Source organism: Dicentrarchus labrax, unplaced genomic scaffold (genome assembly GCF_905237075.1).
Source record: "Dicentrarchus labrax unplaced genomic scaffold, dlabrax2021, whole genome shotgun sequence".
Lineage (NCBI taxonomy): Eukaryota > Metazoa > Chordata > Actinopteri > Moronidae > Dicentrarchus > Dicentrarchus labrax.
In genome coordinates, this window is record NW_026136722.1 from 17445936 (window position 1) to 17463765 (window position 17830).

Sequence of the window (17830 nt, forward strand, 5' to 3'; positions counted from 1 at the left end):
TAAAATAAATCGAACGAGAGAAATAAAAAGAGCTAAAAGACGTTTTTATATTATATTTAATGTGTTTTAATAACAGCAGAGAACAACTGATAAACTACAATGAACACAAACAGAGAACACAATAAAACGAGTGATTTGGATGAATTCTGAGCAGATTATTTCCTGTAAATATTAGTTTTATTATGATGCTCTGTATTTTTAACAGTCATACAGACTTAATAGGCTTCTTCTTTTGACACATTCAGAGTTTTATTCTCTTAAAAATAACTATTTTATTATAAATTCAGAGGTAGAAACGTGCTGGATGTATGTTTTTACACACCTTAAAATCAAGAAGGCTTCGTGACATGTTCTTGGGGACGGGTTGGGAACCATTGGTACTGGATTTATTATGTAATGGAATATTAATGAATGGATGATTTCTATTTTAAAATGTACTAATATGAGTTAACATGCTATGATATTAATAATATATGATAAACTATAATCTTTAATATATATATATATATATATATATAACTGGAGTCCAATGTTCAGCTACTCGCCCTGTCCTTCCTGTGCCTGCAAAACAAACACATTTAAGGAAAAAACACTGAATATTAATACAATATTTAACATTTTATATACAGAATATATGAAAAAAGCCCCAAACTTTGATCACAGAAGCCAAAAGCATTATAATAATTACCGAAAAAGCACTTTTTTTTACACAGTTGAAGCTTTTTTTAAACTATTTATGGAATAAAAGCAGATCATTTACCATTTGATTATTTGTTTTTGACTTATAAACTGAGATCGAATCATACAGAAAATAAGAAAGCGTTGAGTTTAGGTACCAACTTAAATATCCGTTATAAACAGCATAAATTAAATTCAGTACCTTGGTCCCTATTTCGCGGCTCTTTGCTCTCATCTTGTTGGCGAGCGATTCGGCCACGTCAGCTCTCTCCTCGGCCTCCTCGAGCTCGTGCTGAGCCTTCCTGAACCTGGCCATGTGCGCGTTAGACTGCTCCTCCTGCAAATGAATCCTTCGTTCATTAATTACAGACGCATTCACTCGTTCACTCAGAGTATTTCTGCTGGTTGTGATTCGCTCACAGCTTCTTCAGCGTGCCGCTTGTAGGCCTTCATCTTGTTCTGGAGCTTGTCCACCAGGTCCTGCAGTCGCGTGTTGTTTTTCTTGTCTTCCTCAGACTGAAAGACGTAGAAACAAACTTCTGGATTATCTCTTTTATTATTTATAGTAACAATATGGGACTGAAATGTTTGTAGGTTCAGTTAAACGTATAATCTGTAACATTTCTGCATTCAAATCTCTATAAACGCTGGAGCTACGTTCTATATGTTGAGTTGTGTTCTTACATTATCTCAAATGTTTCCAACAATGTTCAAACTCAAAATCTGTAATTTTATTTCCTATTTACCTAATCTTGCTCTAACTTCTAGGTAAAAGCGGCACAATAAAACTTTAATTTACCTCATCAGCAGAATATATATAGAAGAACATATACATATAATTCTTTAAGCTACAGCTGTTGCAGTGTTACCTGATAGCTGAGCTCTTTGACTTTCCTCTCGTATTTACGGACTCCTTTTATGGCCTCTGAAGAACGTTTCTGCTCAGCTTCCAGCTCATTTTCCAACTCACGGACCTGAAGAGCACAATTCAGATTATTCTAAACATGTTAACGTTAAAGAGCCTCGAGGATTTTTATTAGGACTTTTGAGTTGATTAATGGACTAGTTGCATAGGTGCCAGATCCCAGATCACCTTCAATGGATGCACATGTGTAATCTGTACTACATGTACTTTAATAGCTACTTTTATTTGTTACATCTAATAGTTTTTGGATCCGATCCACTACTTTCACAATGTGGCTACTTTAAGTTTGACTCACAAACCCTGAAAATAATTCAAGTCAGTTGTTGAGAAACATATTTCTAAAATGTTTTGCAACAGTTTTCTCACCAACTCTTGTACAAATTTTAGTTAATGCCTGCTATATATTGTTTACTTGTGTATTTTGTCCTTAAAAAGGAAAGAAAACTGTATGTTTCTCCACTTCAAATCTCCTCTGATTTGCCTCAGATAGACTGACTTCTGGTCTGGTGCCACAATGTGGATCTAACGTGAAATCCGACCCTGCACGCAGTATTTTATTTTGAAAATTTACTGGAATCTTTGTGCTGTTTCTGTGTCAGACTTCCTGCCAGTGCGATCTGCTTTGTGCTGCTTGAAGTAAGCGGGTCGCAGCTTCCATCAAAAATAGATTGCATCACGATAAAACATTAGTTGTAAGTCTCTTTATGTTCCCTAAAAGGATCCAGCTATTCTCCATCAGCCATCGTCACTGTTGTCTAACATCCTCACATCATCTATATACTCTGATGGCGATATCTGTACGTACCCTCGCCTCCAGTTTCTGAAGCTGCTTCTTCCCGCCCTTCATGGCCAAGTTTTCAGCCTCATCTAAGCGGAGCTGCAGGTCTTTCACCGTCACCTCCAGGTTCTTCTTCATCCTCTCCAGGTGAGCGCTGGTGTCCTGCTCCTTCCTCAGCTCTTCAGCCATCATGGCGGCCTACAGGTGCCACAACAGGAGTTTTAATTTTCCATCAAGTCTGCGTTAAATAAAACAAAAAAGCCCTGTGAGAGCAGCTTACATCAGTGATGGCTTTCTTGGCCTTCTCCTCAGCGTTCCTGGCCTCCTGAACCGCTTCCTCTATCTCAGAGTGAAGGTGAGTCACATCGGCCTCAAGCTTCTTTTTAGTGTTTATGAGACTGGTGTTCTGCCAGATAAACATAAAAGAGATGTGACTTTTAAATCCTGCAAATCAGAAAGGGTTGGTTCTGTGAGTGGATGCTTGTTGACAACCCTACCTGAGAGTGCAGAAGACCTGCGCGCTCACTCGTATCAACCAGTTCCTGCTCGGATATTTTACGGCTCCGCTCCGTCTGCTCAACGACGGCTCGGAGCTCTTCAACTTCAGCCTGCATCAAGGCTGTTCTGCGCTCCATCATGGCTACCTGCTCCTTCATGTCATCCTGCCCCCTCATAGAGTCATCCAGGTGGATCTGAGCGTCCTGAAAAGGCATTGATCCATCAATCTTTCTTAATATCTTTACAGCTATTGGCCGGATTGGAATTAAATGAATTAATTAAGCACAAATATAACACTTGTCCATCAATGATAAGCACTTAAAATACTTCAGTAAACTTTCCTTTGGCACAATCATGAGGCCAATGTTTCTACTGGTGTTCACATTCGTGTTCCCCAGAGGATGACCCCATTTCCAAGCTCTCCTGCCCTTTTTAAAAGTCCACTGAAAACCTACTTATTCAGGCAGACTTTTAGTTAATGTACTATGGTTTTTAATTATCCTATCTTTGAGATGTATGTGTATATATTCTACCGAATGTGTTTGTTTTGATGTCACACTGTAAAGCACTTTGAGCTGCATTTCAAGTTATTATTAGTCAGTTGGTTTGGTTCAGCGTGAAGACTCTCGAAGGACTGATATGACCGTGTCAATATGCTAGTTATTGGCAGCCTTTCTAGCTTGTTTAGGAGAAGGTACAGTAACAGCGGCGCTACTTCGGCTACCCCTGTGACCCTCGCCTCGCAGGTCGTAGGGGTCTATTAAGAGTCTCTGGGCTACACAAGTAATAACGAGATAATGTTGTTATCCTAAAACAGAAGATAACATCAGCACAAGTAGCTAAATCTTAGTTAAAATTAGCCTTCACAAGCTACATATTTAACAATAAAGGCTGCAGCAGCACATCCCCTGAGTGTATTTAATTTAACTTTTTTGCTCATGAATTAAACGTTTTATCTGCAACAGGAAGAATGTGTTATTTCTCCTTTAAAAAGTGACATATCCTCACTTTAACACATTACTCTATGCTGTTGTACCTTCAGTTGCCCCTGAATGTTCCTCAGCTGTTTCTGCGCCTCGGCCGCCTGCCTGTTAGCGTGGCTCAGCTGGATCTCCATCTCGTTCAGGTCTCCCTCCATCTTCTTCTTCACTCTCAGGGCGTCGTTCCTGCTCCGGACCTCAGCGTCCAGGGTGGCCTGCATGGACTCCATCACCCTCTGGTTGTTCCTCTTCAGCTGGTCGATCTCCTCGTCTTTCTCCGCCATTTTTCTGTCAACTTCAGCTTTCATCTGGTTCAGCTCCATCTGCGCACGCAGGATCTTAGACTCTTCCTGTTCCAGGGTGGCCTTTTGAAAATATTTTCTGGTTACTTACACCAATGCAAAGACATATCTGAAGGCTGTGTTTCTTCATCATTTTTACCTCAGCTTCTTCCAGTGAAGTTTGCATGTCGTATTTTTCTGTCTCCACCTGCTTCTTGAATTTCTCCAGCTCATGAATCGTCTTCCCGCTCTCCCCAAGTTGTTCCGTCAGGTCTGAGATCTCCTCTGCAGTGACAGAGAGGTTTTGAAATCACAGATTTCGTCCATAAACTTTGTTTAGCACGATAAGGTTTTAACTTACGTTGCAGGTTTTTATTTTCCCTTTTCATCGTCTCCAGATGATCCAGAGCTTCTTCATAGGAGTTCTTCAGTTTGAAGAGCTCAGTGCTCAGAGATCGAGATTCTTTCTGAGCGCTTTCAAGCTCCGCCTGAGACTCCTCGTACTTCTGCTTCCACTCAGCTAGAATCTGAATACAGTGAAACATTAGATAGTAATAACTAAAGAAACAACAATCCGGTGTTAAGCATAAGACAATACCTTATCGAAGTTCCTCTGCTTCTTGTCGAGGGTTGCAGCTAAGCAGTTGGACCTTTCCACATCGACCATGAGATCCTCCATCTCATTTTGAAGTCGCTGTTTAGTTTTCTCCAACGAGGCGCACTTTGAATTCACTGCTTCGATCTGTTCTTCGGCCTCTTGGAGACGCTGGGCGAGCTTTTTCCTGTCGAAAGTGAAACCAATATTATTAAAAATGTATGGACTAAAGATATATAACCAGTGTTAGACTACAACCAGAATGACTAACAGTATTGGGAAGGTAAGGCTTTGTTTTGCTTTCCTTGGAAGTTTACTGGATGTAACAATGTAATATAATGTAAATATAGAGAGAAAGAAGCCCTCTTATTACAGATATTTCAGTCAGAGTTTGATTAGTTGTGTTAAAAGCAAAAAAATATATAGATTATTCAATTATTTATGGGAGCTTCATCCTTCATTCAGTACATGTTGAAGTGAATGGTTGCCTGTAGCAGTGATGCCCAACCAGTACAGGTCAACAAAGTTTAATTTGGGGGTTGCAAGGCCTTCTTGATTTTAAGGTGTACTAAAAAACGTAAAAAAAAATACACACAGTCGGCCTATATCTCATGGCCAAGCTTCAGGGACAAGAATCCACTGAATTAGTCAAAAAAGAAGCCTATGAAGTCTTTATGATTGTTAAAAATTATTTTTAAAAAAGCACAATACAGACAGAGAATTGTATAAAAAGTTCTTTAAACAGGAAATAATCTGCTCAAAATTCAACCAAATCTGTGGTTTTACACAAACTTCCTGCAGTTACTGAGTTCACTCCTTGGGTTCATTGTACAGATTTAATATGATAACTTTCTCGGACATTACTCCAGCTTATTGGAAAATACATATTACATTGAAATCAGTTTGAAAAAGCTGGAGAGAAAGAGCTCCTGAAACTCTTTAAAACATAATATTAATAAAAATAATTGAACTATAATGTGCAGTCTTTCACATTAGTAAGAATCCACATGTTTGATGTCTAAAATTTAGCGAACATTAGCCTGATCTATTGATCTAATCTCAGTGTATAATTACTTTGCTTCCTCAAGCTCTTCCGTGCGTTGGATGGCATCGGTCTCGTATTTGTTCCTCCACACAGCCACCTCTGTGTTTGCTTTGGACAAACTACGCTGCAGCTCGGCTTTGGCCTCCTGCTCCTCCTCAAACTGCTCACGAAGGAGGTCGCAGTCGTGGCGGGCGGACTGCAAACTGTGAGCCAAGGCGTTCTTAGCCTATTGAGGAAGACACCAATATGGAATTTAATGAGAAAAAAAAAACCATGTGAATCAGTAAAGTGTCAGTGAAGCTTTGATTACCTTTGTCTCTTCCTCGATCAGCCTCTTTAACTCATCTATTTGTGTCGTGAATCCCTGTTTTCCTCTCGTCAGCTGGGAAACGAGACTTTCTCTCTCTTCCATTTGTCGGGAAAACTCGGCTACCACGAGTCAGAAAGGAAAATAAGTTTCAATTAAAACTCTGACTTTATGAATTTCTACAAAAGGAGGAAAAATGAATTACCATTCTCAGTTTGGAAACGAGCCCTCTGATTGGAGAGATCATTAATTTGTCGCACGTTTTCATCGTTCTTGGTCTTGAGCTCCATGAGCTGATCTTCAAGTGCACGACCCGTCTTCTCCAGGTTGACCTAAAAAGTGCGTGAAGGTAACACAAGTTCATCCAGTTAAATCGGTGTGTAATGAAGCGGCGGGTCTCGGGGTCCTCCCTCGTGAGATTTTGATGCATCCTTTTGTGCTTCAGGTCGGACAGTTCACCACAGTCGACAGACATTTTTGTACTCATTCAAACTGACATTGCTGACGCACTTGAGGCAGTTTGGGCAGCCCTCTCCTTTTTATGGGTGGACTTGGGCTGGATCTGCATCTGTCTTCTGCAAATTGGGATTTAATACTTGTCGTTGAGTCCTCTTAAACTCTTCTGGTTTTATAATTTCATTCAAAGTGTAATTTAAAGCATTAGAGTAGGATGTGCATGAAAACACCGGACAAATGCAACACCAGACCCGTGCCACAGCCAAGAAACAGCCCCCAGCTTAGTTTAGCTACAGTTAGCTAGTTGGATGCCCCTGCTTTGCTTTAGCTTTGTATCACTACATTATATATTATTGGCTAAAATCAGCACAGTTTGTCATAATACATAACTTAATTTCATGGATCACGTTAACTGGGGAAGTCATTTTGAATTAGCCTGTCCACTTCGATAGTATTTTACTAGCTAAAACGTCGCCACGTCGACAAGGTAACCTGCAAATGGCAAACCAACCACATCTGCCCTAGGAGTCTGGATGAAGCTATGTTAGCTAGCAAGTAAGTAGTCTGCGCAAGCAAGCAAGCTAACATTAGCCAGCTACAACCACATTGTCACAGTATATTCCACAAGCTCTGCAGGAATGTTAGGTTTCACTTTGTATTGGATTCTGTCTTGGAGAGGGTTGTGAGTGGACTCCATTTGTGGTGAAGTGGTGAAAGAAGGCACAAAGGAACGCACATAAATGTCATGTTGTTTCAATTTCCACTCAATGGCAATAAAATAATACGTAAAATGCTTCAGTCTTACTTCTGTCATGCTAATATACTTAAAATCGTCACCTTGGCTTTTGCAACTGTTTCCATATTAATGGACAAATCATCAATCTCCATTTTCAATTCGCTCTTTTCTTTTTCCAGTTTCTGTTTGATCCTCTGGAGGTTGTCGATCTGTTCTCCCAGCTCGGCCATGCTGTCCGCCTGCTTCTTGCGCAGTGCGGCGGTCGTGGCCTCGTGGTGCAGCGTGGACTCCTCCAGGTCACGCCGTAGTTTGAGGAACTCGGTTTCACGCTTCTTGTTGGTCTCGATCTGAGCGGCGGTGGCTCCTCCGGCCTCCTCCAGCCTCTCGCTGATCTCCTCAATCTCCCTGGAGAGGTCAGAGCGCTGCTTCTCGATCTTCGCCCGGACAGCTCGTTCGGCCTCAACTTCTTCCTCTAGTTCTTCAATACGAGCCTAAAATGAACAAAATACGCCACCATGAGGGGATCGGTTGTCATCAGTCTGATTAATGTTTGACCTTCAATCTGATTTTTATTACATGGAGCTCCTTCATCTTCTTTTGAAGCTGGTTGTTAATTGTTTGCTCGTCTGCTACTTTGCTGAGCAGCTCGTTGTTTTCAAACTCTTTTCTGCAAAGACAAGAAGATACACGTGAGTTTAAATTCAAGATATAGTTTATGTACATGATCAGTGCATAGGATTACTTCTTAATCTTCTCCTCAGACTGTTGTTTGTCATTTTCTAGGTCCATCAGGGATTCTTGGGTAAGTTTCAGATCCCCCTCGAGCTTCCTCTTGGCTCTTTCCAGGTCCATGCGGATCTTCTTTTCTTGCTCCAGTGAACCCTCAAGCTAGAAAGCAATTTGCACAAAGTTAATTAAGATGTCAAGTAACAGCTGTGTTTCTTTGTATTATTGTCTACAGCAGCTCACATCATCCACTTGTTGTTCAAGCTTGGACTTGGCTTTTGTCAGAGAGTTGACTTTGTCTTCCTCCACTTGGAGATCATCCAGTGCCTGTTGATGAGCCTCTTGAAGGGCTCTCTTCTCCTTGGTCAGTTTGCCAATGTTTTCATCCTGGCCAGCCAGCTCCTCAACTAGGTTTTTAACCTGCAATATGTAGTAGGCATACACATTAATATGAACAAAAAAACAGAATTAAAACTAGAAAGAACTCAGAGAGCACATTGTTCAGTCAAGGTAAGTCAGAGAATACTGATCAGGAAAAAATGGGGGTTGGTACAAGGACTCTTGACCACAAATGTATGGCCATTTAAATAATTATGGTTCTGAAGTGCTACCTACAGGTGAAAATACACAATACGATTAAGAAGTATGGCAATTTATGTAGCAACTTGGATTGGATGAAAAGTGTAGGGAAGAGGGGTGGAAAAGGAGTTAAAAAAACACATCTGTTATTCATTGCAACAACCAAATTCCATTAAAATGTTTTTGTGTTTTTGAGATACACTGTTAAAGTACTAGTGTGTAGGATTTGGTGACATCTAGCAGTGAAGTTTGCAGATTGCAACTAACTGTATTTGGCGACCAGGAAATGAGATACAGTCTGTGAGGTGTGTAGAAAAAAATAGGCTGTGAAACTATAGTTCAAAGGCCCCATCTACAGCCAGGATTCGGTTTGTCTGCCAATAGATCCTCCTAAATGTTACACACTGGACCTTTAACAAACAAACAAGTATACATGAAGGTACCAACCAAACACTCACAAACCTTGTTTTCTGTGGCATGTTTCTCCTTCTCCACTTTAGCCAGAGTTATCTCCAGGTCGTCAATGTCTTTTTTAAGCTCAGAACATTCATCTTCAAGCTTCCGCTTCTTGGCTGTCAACTCGGCGGTCACTTCCTCCTCATCCTCCAGCCTCTCGGTCACCTCTTTGAGTTTGGCCTCGAGCTGGATTTTGCTCTTGATCAAGCCTTCACATCTCTCCTCTGAATCGCAAAGGTTTTCTGAGTCCTAAGAAAAACGCAGAGGGAACACCACTAATGTATGATTGTTTGGACAATAACTTGACTGAGATCAGTGGCTTTTATTCGACGTAAATACTCACAGATTGTACTTGCAAGAGGAGATTATTTTTCTCCTGCAGAAGAGAAACCATTTTTTCTTCGAGCTCCTTTCTCCTGGTCTCTGACTTTGACAGATCCTCCTTGCACTTGACGAAGTCCTCTTTCATGGTCGCCATCTCCTTTTCGGTCTCTGCACTCTTTAGAAGTGGCTTTATTTTAAAGAACAGCTTCATCCACGGCCAGTGTTTCACATTCATGAATGAACGCAGGTTATATTGCAGAATCCAGACGCAGTCCCTGTAAGATGTACAGCAACAGGTTTTAGTCTGTGTGGTACTGGTTTAGTTTCTGTCATTGTAGAAGAGCATTTATGGTGGTGATCTTACTTTTGTGCAATTAAATTGGAGAACTCTTTCCTCATGAGGTAACCACGACACAGCGCTTGAGTCTGGGTCACGAGAGAAGCTAGTTTTTCATCTCGCAGCTCCTCCAGAGTGCCAAGTAAGCCAGCTTTGAAGAAGACCTGCAAATATAATGGTGTATTAATGAAGCATCCAGTCCATTAAAGTTAATCAGTTTGTTGCTTTGTTAAATGATAAAGCCTGTACTATTGACAGTATTTATAATGGAGAAAACTTCCGGGTCTGTGAAGTGAAGCCAACAAGTATCTTAGGCTTGCGTTATATGTAATGGCCACCAGGGGGCAGCTCCATCGGCTGCAATACTACACAGATATCATTCAATCTTATGGAGAAAACAGCCGACTTCTCACTTGATTTATGAGCTCAGTAAACAGTTTGATAATGAGTTTATGGTCTCAATCTCTAGTTTCAGTCTCCTTCCATACAGCATGATGTTCATTTAGTAACTGATGGTCCCATTTAGAGTAAAATAGACCATAAAGCAGGGTATGCTTTAGGGCGGGGCTACCTTGTGATTGACAAGTCACTCTCAGTGAGTCCGTCCAGCTCAACGTACCAAACTCAGATCAAACTGTCTAACTAGGCAGTGCTGATCCAGTATGGATCCAGATCCTGTTACTGCGTTGACTATTTCTCTCCTCAAATCTGTTCACAAACATATTTTAATGTTTATCTGGAATAGGAATAACTTTACCCTATGCAGTTTGCCACATACCTTTGTAGATCCAAATCTGTACTGTGTGTGGTCAACGTCAATCGAACCAAGAAGCTTCTCAGAAGCCTTCTTTCCATCGATGAACTGTCCCTCAGGTATTGCACTGGCATTTAGGATTCTGTATCTGTTCACATTAGGATAAAAATAGAATGAATTTAAAAGAACGGACAAGTTTTAGTTATCTTTATGTAGTTCTTTTTGGTACGAATCGATGCTAACCTCTGCTTGAAGTCAGCATAAATAATCCTGCTGGGGAATCCCTTCCTACAGATCCTGATACCCTCCAGCACACCGTTACAGCGCAGCTGGTGAATGACCAAGTGATTGTCCATGATACCTAGAGAGAAGTTAACATACGCTGATTGGCAAGGAGCATATTTCAACATCACATTTTGCTAGTGTGCTTATAGAGATATACAGGTTTTTATTGTAAATATGTACCTGGTTTTTTAATCTCATTTGGAATCAGGCAGCGCACAAAGTGAGGGTGGGTGCTCCTCAAGTTGGTCATTAGCTTTCCGAGATTTTCCTGCAGAAGATGAATGGTTGGATGTCAAACAGAGTGAAAGTTTTTGCTTCTTGCTCTGATTTAGGACTCCAAGGCAGCTGTTGTTCCAATACTGATACTATTAGTTCAATATTGAGTATTAGCGAGTATGCATGTCTGTTCACTGATCTGATAAACTGTAATTAGGTATTGGAAGCAGTATCAGGAAGGGACAAAATGGTATCAGAACATCTAGCTACATACAAATCCTGCCTCCTGAAAGTTCAACGACCCAACCAATCATTTCTATTTGATTGATGGAGCTTATTGGATGCAAAAAGCTGAACTGTTTGGAGGCTCCATCTTTAGGGATCAGTGCAGGGCAAGAAACAATCTGAATAAATGATAACTTCTCTACCCTGAAAACTGCAGACACTGTCTGAAACGAGCCGCCCTTCTTCTTTCCTCCTTTCTTTCCACCTTTGCCACCTCCAGCATCACCACCAGATTCTACAAAGCAGAAACAGAAGTATAATATCATATTCCTCAGGGTATGAAGGCCGGTAGGTGTTGGAGACACCCACTGGTCTCAAGGACCTCAGTTAAAGTTTTTGACGTTTATTATTCCAAAGCTGTGCAGTGTTGTACCTGCTTCAGTACCAGAAAACGAAGCATACAAGAAAGCCAACAATTTCATTGGTGACTTCTGGTACAGCTGCACCACAGATTCGTTCAGAGGGTCTTTGTTCTTCTCCAGCCAGCCGCTGATGTTGTAGTCCACACTCCCGGCATAGTGCAACAGTGAAAAATGAGCCTCAGGCTTGCCTTTGACAACCTTCGGCTTTTGGAAAGCACTGTTTTTTCCAAGATGCTGGTCGTAGAGTTTGTTCTTAAAAGAAGTGTCTGAGGCCTTGGGGAACATACACTCCTCTTCAAGGATGGAGAAGATGCCCATTGGCTGTTGAATGTATCAAAGGAATACATTATATATGGTGCCTAAAATGAAGTAAAATACATTCTCAAGTGCAGTAGATTAATCCTACCTTTTCAATGAGCTCAATGCAGGCTGCCAAATCCATGCCAAAGTCAATAAACTCCCAATCAATCCCCTCTTTCTTGTATTCCTCTTGCTCCAGCACAAACATGTGGTGGTTGAAAAACTGTTGCAGCTTCTCGTTGGTGAAATTAATGCAGAGTTGCTCCATGCTGTTGTACTGTGAAAATAATCAACTATTAGCATATAACATATAGCTGAGAAACAAACTGCTGGAAATTGTCACTGTCCAAACTCACATCAAATATTTCAAATCCAGCGATGTCCAACACGCCAATGAAGAACTGCCGCGGTTGCTTTGTGTCCAGCATCTCATTGATTCTTATAACCATCCATAAGAACATCTTCTCATACACAGACTTGGCCAGAGCACCAACTGCATTGGTGACCTGATCAGGGAGATATTTTGAGATTAGATAAACTGAGATTTTTTATGCAAACAGGGTTATTTGGTTATGAGGCAAAGCTAGTTTCTCATTGGCTGACTGGTGTGGTATTTGTTTGGGTCTGCCCAAGTGACAATACCATCCCACCAACCTCGTATTAAATCAACATTGGCCGAGCGGTTGCTTGGACCAGTTAATGGAAGACATTTTAGATCTTAGATTAAGGCTTGTAAGGTTGAATTAAAGGTCCAGTGTGCAACAGACTGACAGACTGACCCCTGACTTCAGAGGGGTCCTACAGTACCCCTCTGACTTCAGAGGTTGAAGTTGTGTGTTACAGTCTTGAGATGAGATATTTAGATTTTGTTTTGATTGTTTTATTTGACTGGAAGTAGTTCAGGAATCAGGAATTAATGGACACCCAACAGCCAATCAGTATTTACCCAAACCATTATCAATTGTTAAACCTGTCACGGTACCTGGGGGACTGTCTGGCCCTTTGTGACATATTCATTCCCCACTTTCACTCTGGGGTAGCAAAGTCCCTTCAACAAGTCAGCAGAGTTCAGACCCATGAGGAAAGCCACTTTGTCTGCCACTGAGAGATAAACATGAAATATCTGTTAGCATCATCATGTGCACCTCTTAACTGATAACAAAAAACACCAAAGAGAGAAGTCTCACCCTCTGTGCCGTCGGGCTCCGCCTGCTCCTCCCGCTGCTTCTGCTTGAACTTCATGTTCCCATAATGCATCACAGCCCCGGTCAGCTTGTAGATGGAGAGTTTTTCATCATAGGTGAAGCCCAAGACATCCGTGGCCATCTGTTATATTCAACTCAGTGTAAGCTGAAGCCAATAAAACACGTGCATAGTGATAGATAAGAGAAAGCTCACATCTGTGGCCAACAGCTCCTCTTTGTCGTCGATGCTGGCCACAGAGATCTGCCCCTGACTTATCATGGGGAAGTCGTATGGATTTGTTGTTATGAGAAGCATTTCTGAAGAGGGAAACATAAATTATTTTGTGAATATATTCTTCAAAATCTGCAGGATACAATGCCCTCACTGTACCTATGAGCTCTGATTTGTGGCCAGTCATTATCTGATAGAAGATGTGGTAGCTCCTCTCTTCAGACAGCTGGAATGTCACTCTCGACTTCTCCAGCAAATCTGCATTGAATTATACATATACATCAAATAATAATTGTCAGTTGTGAGTGCACATATAATAAATGTTATTAATGTGGAAAAACAAACTCACAGGTTTCAATATCAGCGGAAGCCAGTTTTCCTGAGGTTCCGAAGTGAATTCTGATGAATTTACCCTTTGAAATGTGAGATTGCATAAGAAAACATCAAAGTTTTGTAAGAAAAAGATTAGGTCACAGTTCTTATGGGATATTAAATATTCATACTTACAAATCGTGAGGAGTTGTCGTTCCTCACAGTCTTGGCGTTCCCAAAAGCCTCTAGCAATGGGTTCGCCGAAATGATTTGATCTTCTAGCGTCCCCTGATAAAAACACAGCCGGCTTCATCAGAATCTCATTGTGTTTTTCTTTGTTTCAGGTTTATATCCTGTTGAGGGAATTTACCTGCATTTTGCTGGACGAATGCTCTTTCTTGTCCCCACCAGCAACCGCGATTGTCGCAAAATACTGGATGACACGTTTGGTGTTGACAGTCTTCCCTGCACCAGATTCTCCGCTGTGAACACAGAATGAAAGACAGCTGAAGACAACTGAAAGGAATACTACTGCACATGTGTTACTGACTGTTTGGAAAGATGTTTTTACTAATATGCAACACAACTCACGTGATCAGGACAGACTGGTTCTCGCGATCTGTCAGTGACATAAATTTGAACTTTAGTGACATTTTTGTCTCAATAACGTGGTGCAGTGAGGCCCTGAAAAACTCCTACATGAACATCAGATTTTCCACCAGAGCTGGAACAGTTTGCGTTATTTAAAAGATTTCTTCTTATGTGCAGGGTTTAGTTAGAAAAATGTGATGAAACTTGAACTTTGATTGTTGACCACAAGTAGCTGTCAGTGAGTACAATGTCAACATTACTTTTTAGGAATGTCGTGTAATGACACATTAGTCAGTCAGGTGCTTTAATGAATTATTTCCACAATGAAAAAGTCGTAAATCTCAATAGATATCCACAATTTGTATTATCACGAATAAATGAATGAATGATGGATGAATAAGCTACAGGAAATAGTGAACACGGCTTCCAAAGTTGCAGGGAAGCCACAAAAACAGCTAAATAGTATGTAAAATGAACTCTTCAGAAGCAAAGCTGACTGAATTTGAGCTTTTAGCTTCAGGTAGATGTTATAGATTACCGATGGCTACACTGCTGCAGGAAGTAGGGGTGCTGGGGGCGTTGCTGCACTGCTACCTCAAGAGGCTGCACCCCAATCGGGCCAATATGTGATAATGAGGGTCAACATATGTCCTTGTTTTTGTCATTCAAGGCTCTCTGTCTCACCTGTAAGCATATTCTGATATGCATTGTCAGACACAGAGAAAATATGTGGCGGGGCCTCCATGCGCTTTTTCCCTCTGTAGGCCGCCACAACCTGTGGTTCGTACACCGGCAGCCACTTGTAGGGGTTTACAGTGGCACAGAAGAGCCCTGAGTAGGTCTGCAGATGAAAAAATACAGCATGTGAGAATCACTCATACCAAAAAAAAGAGATGACAACCTCCCACACACTACTTACATAAATCATCCAAGCTGCATAACGATCTTTGAGGTTAAACAGCACAGAGGGCTCATTGAGGTGGGTCATCATCGCCATGTCTTCAATCTTGTCGTACTTTGGAGGATTCATAGGATGGCAGTCTTCTTCCTTGACTGTTACAGTCTGGAAAATAAAGTGAGAAGAGAAGAGAAGGTGAAATGATATTGATTGGATGGGCCCCACATGAGACCGGCCCCATCCATCCAATTTATATCAGGGAGGAGGAGAAGAAACCAGTCTTCTCCAAGAAGACCAAGAAGAGCCTCCTGCAGAAGGCACGATCGTGGGGGATGAAGGTAGACCTGGGATGAAAACTAGGCCACCAAGGATGAAGAGGCCTCCAAGAGGAAAGCCCCTAAGTACCAAGACCTGGTCCAAGAATGCAGGGACAAAGGGCAGCAGTCCCTTTCACAGCACCTTTTCTAAAAAGTTGCACTACATGTTGCAACGTTTTAGGCATTTTTTTGCACTTAAATTGCGAGAGGAAGTAAAACGTCGTATAATTTATTAAAAATGTAAGGCAACTTGTTCCAGTGATAAAATCCTTGTGGGAAACTACAATGATTAGTCAAATAAAGACAGAAAGCACAGAGGAACCAGCTAGAATATGAAACATTAAAAAATTATAAAATGTTGGTTTCTTTAAACAAATAAAACATCAAACCAGCTGAGGCCTAAAGTCCCATACTGCTGTTTTTGCATGTTACAGCCCATTTATCACAAATTTACCCTCCCTGCATCCATTGGTTCCACTTCATTTCTGTACTATATGATCTTATTGTTTGGAATGATACATTATTATTGTTGTAAGTTGTACATTGATTTGAAATGTCTGCACCTCATCAGCATTATTACTATAAAGTATGATAAATCACTGACGCTGTACACAGAAATATTTACCTCATCGGATTCAGTCTTCACGGTGACTTGGCCACCGTCTCTCTTCTGGATGACGCCTTTGATGTACAGCTCCTTGGCATCGGGCACAAAGCAGGCTGTTCTGGCATCGAACGGTCGGTTCTGAGCCTCCACTCTCTCCTTCTCGGGTTTGCGGAGAAAGACGGCCGCTGGCCCGTACTGGGCCATCTCGGCATCGCTGCTCATGTTGATATCTGAGGATGAAAAAAGGCACAATTAAGTGCAATTAGTCAAAAATACATTTCTTTTTAAATTATTTATACTTTTGTATCTTACTTACCGGGTTCACACACCCCAGTAGAACAGAATCAGAGGTTCTGTTGTGTTGTTGACAGATTTCAGAGGGGAAAATGACAGATCTTACCGATGGTCAGTGAATGGCACGTCTCTAAGTGAACACCAGCGGGAGGTTGAGGCTCCTTTTATCAAGATGAATGTGCTGCTGAAGCAAACCGGACGCTCCAAACTTGGCAATGTCACTATTCAAACGTCAATCAAGTCGCATTATCGATCTCTGCTCCACACTTAAATATGGGACAGGATCTTCTAGTGGTAATAGGAACATGTCAGCAGCAGCAGGTGATGATCCTCAAGCACTATTTTTACATGCCTTCCATACTGTCAGGACTTGTCATTAGCAACTTAACGTTTATGTTGCGTTTGCTGTTGGGTAACACCACATGTGAAGGTTAATGCATTTAATGACTTGCTTATTCAATGCATTTTTTGGTCTGATAATGCTGATTTAGAGACTGTCATTGTGTTTTATTTATGGGTATTTATGGGTATAACCAAGCGTAACTCAGTGTCTCCATGATGCATCGTGACCTTCGTGTTCATCCTGGATTCAAGGACCACCTGCTCATTCACCTCCAAGGCACCTTGCTTGGATTAACTGGATTAAACTTCAGACAGATGTCAGTACAATGTCGACATTACTTTTTAGTAATTTTGTAGCTTAGTCCATGTCTATTTATTGTTTTACTACATTATTCTAGCTTCAGTCATGGCAATTAAATTAAAAAGAAATGGGCCAAGAATCGTGCCCTGTGGCACACCACCAATTAAAAAGACAAATGAAACTATCATGTACAGAGAGGCTTGATGTTGATTTTAATATTTTTGGACAAAGACTAAAAACAGATTAATTTAAATACATGATGTTGTTATAACTGATTTGTTTTCTCAGTGTGGTCCATGCCAAAGTTAGCGATAGCCAGCCACCTTAAAGTTATCTGGTTTGTCTGCTTTGTTTACAGGTTAACACATAACTTGTGCTCTACTTAGGGCTGTGTGAACATCGCACGCGGGTAGCAACACATGACGGCTGCTTTGTACCACATTTAGAATAAGCAGGGGAGAGTGTTTGTAACTTGAGCTCTCATCATATTAGGGGGAGTAGTGCGCGGAAACAAGTGTGAACGGCAGCTTGTCATCTTGGAAATACGTCATCTCTTAATATCTGATAAGGCAGAGTGTGTGTGTATTTATAGGCTCTGTAAGAAGGAGAAATCACAAACCTTAAAATCCTGTTTATGTGGGTAAATTACCTCGTATGTGCCTATTGTTTATTTTATCAACTGGTGAAAATTAGGTCAGTTTTGTCCCATATGATGCAAAAGGAGTTTTTCTTTATTTCAGTCTTAATGAGAACTCTACTGTTTGCTTATTTACTATTATTTCTTATTATTGTGTCCTGTATTTACATACTGTAGACTCTAATGTTCTTAGTAAAAATAAGTAACGGTCT

The 17830-nt window shown here is 41.0% G+C and overlaps 1 protein-coding gene across 1 annotated transcript; it reads right to left on the minus strand.

Moving 5' to 3' along the window:
* Positions 1–38: 38 nt before the first annotated feature.
* Positions 39–16453, minus strand: LOC127356134 (myosin heavy chain, fast skeletal muscle-like). The gene is made up of 40 exons (XM_051387656.1): positions 16361–16453; positions 16063–16274; positions 15142–15285; positions 14907–15063; positions 14223–14250; positions 14002–14113; positions 13827–13919; positions 13669–13732; positions 13479–13577; positions 13302–13405; positions 13091–13229; positions 12886–13004; positions 12260–12409; positions 12010–12180; positions 11615–11924; positions 11385–11476; positions 10921–11008; positions 10699–10816; positions 10480–10603; positions 9729–9865; positions 9384–9639; positions 9047–9289; positions 8249–8425; positions 8022–8167; positions 7856–7946; positions 7381–7770; positions 6293–6419; positions 6091–6209; positions 5810–6006; positions 4739–4922; positions 4502–4667; positions 4301–4425; positions 3916–4224; positions 2879–3082; positions 2662–2787; positions 2409–2579; positions 1548–1652; positions 1099–1194; positions 881–1015; positions 39–561 (listed from the first exon to the last, which is right to left on the minus strand). Exons 2-40 carry the CDS (start codon positions 16264–16266, stop codon positions 538–540), a joined length of 5844 nt encoding a protein of 1947 aa, XP_051243616.1. The 5' UTR covers positions 16267–16274; positions 16361–16453; the 3' UTR covers positions 39–537.
* Positions 16454–17830: the final 1377 nt, after the last annotated feature.

What these genes read in the sequence shown, in the direction of transcription:
- LOC127356134 (XM_051387656.1), bottom strand. Translation starts at nt 16,266, where the DNA reads ATGAGCAGCGATGCCGAGATGGCCCAGTACGGGCCAGCGGCCGTCTTT. An exon ending in ACGACAACTCCTCACGATTT is followed by an intron (nt 13,733 to 13,826) that starts GTAAGTATGAAT and finishes CACATTTCAAAG; the next exon opens with GGTAAATTCATCAGAATTCA. An exon ending in TCGTTTCCAAACTGAGAATG is followed by an intron (nt 6,210 to 6,292) that starts GTAATTCATTTT and finishes GACTCGTGGTAG; the next exon opens with CCGAGTTTTCCCGACAAATG.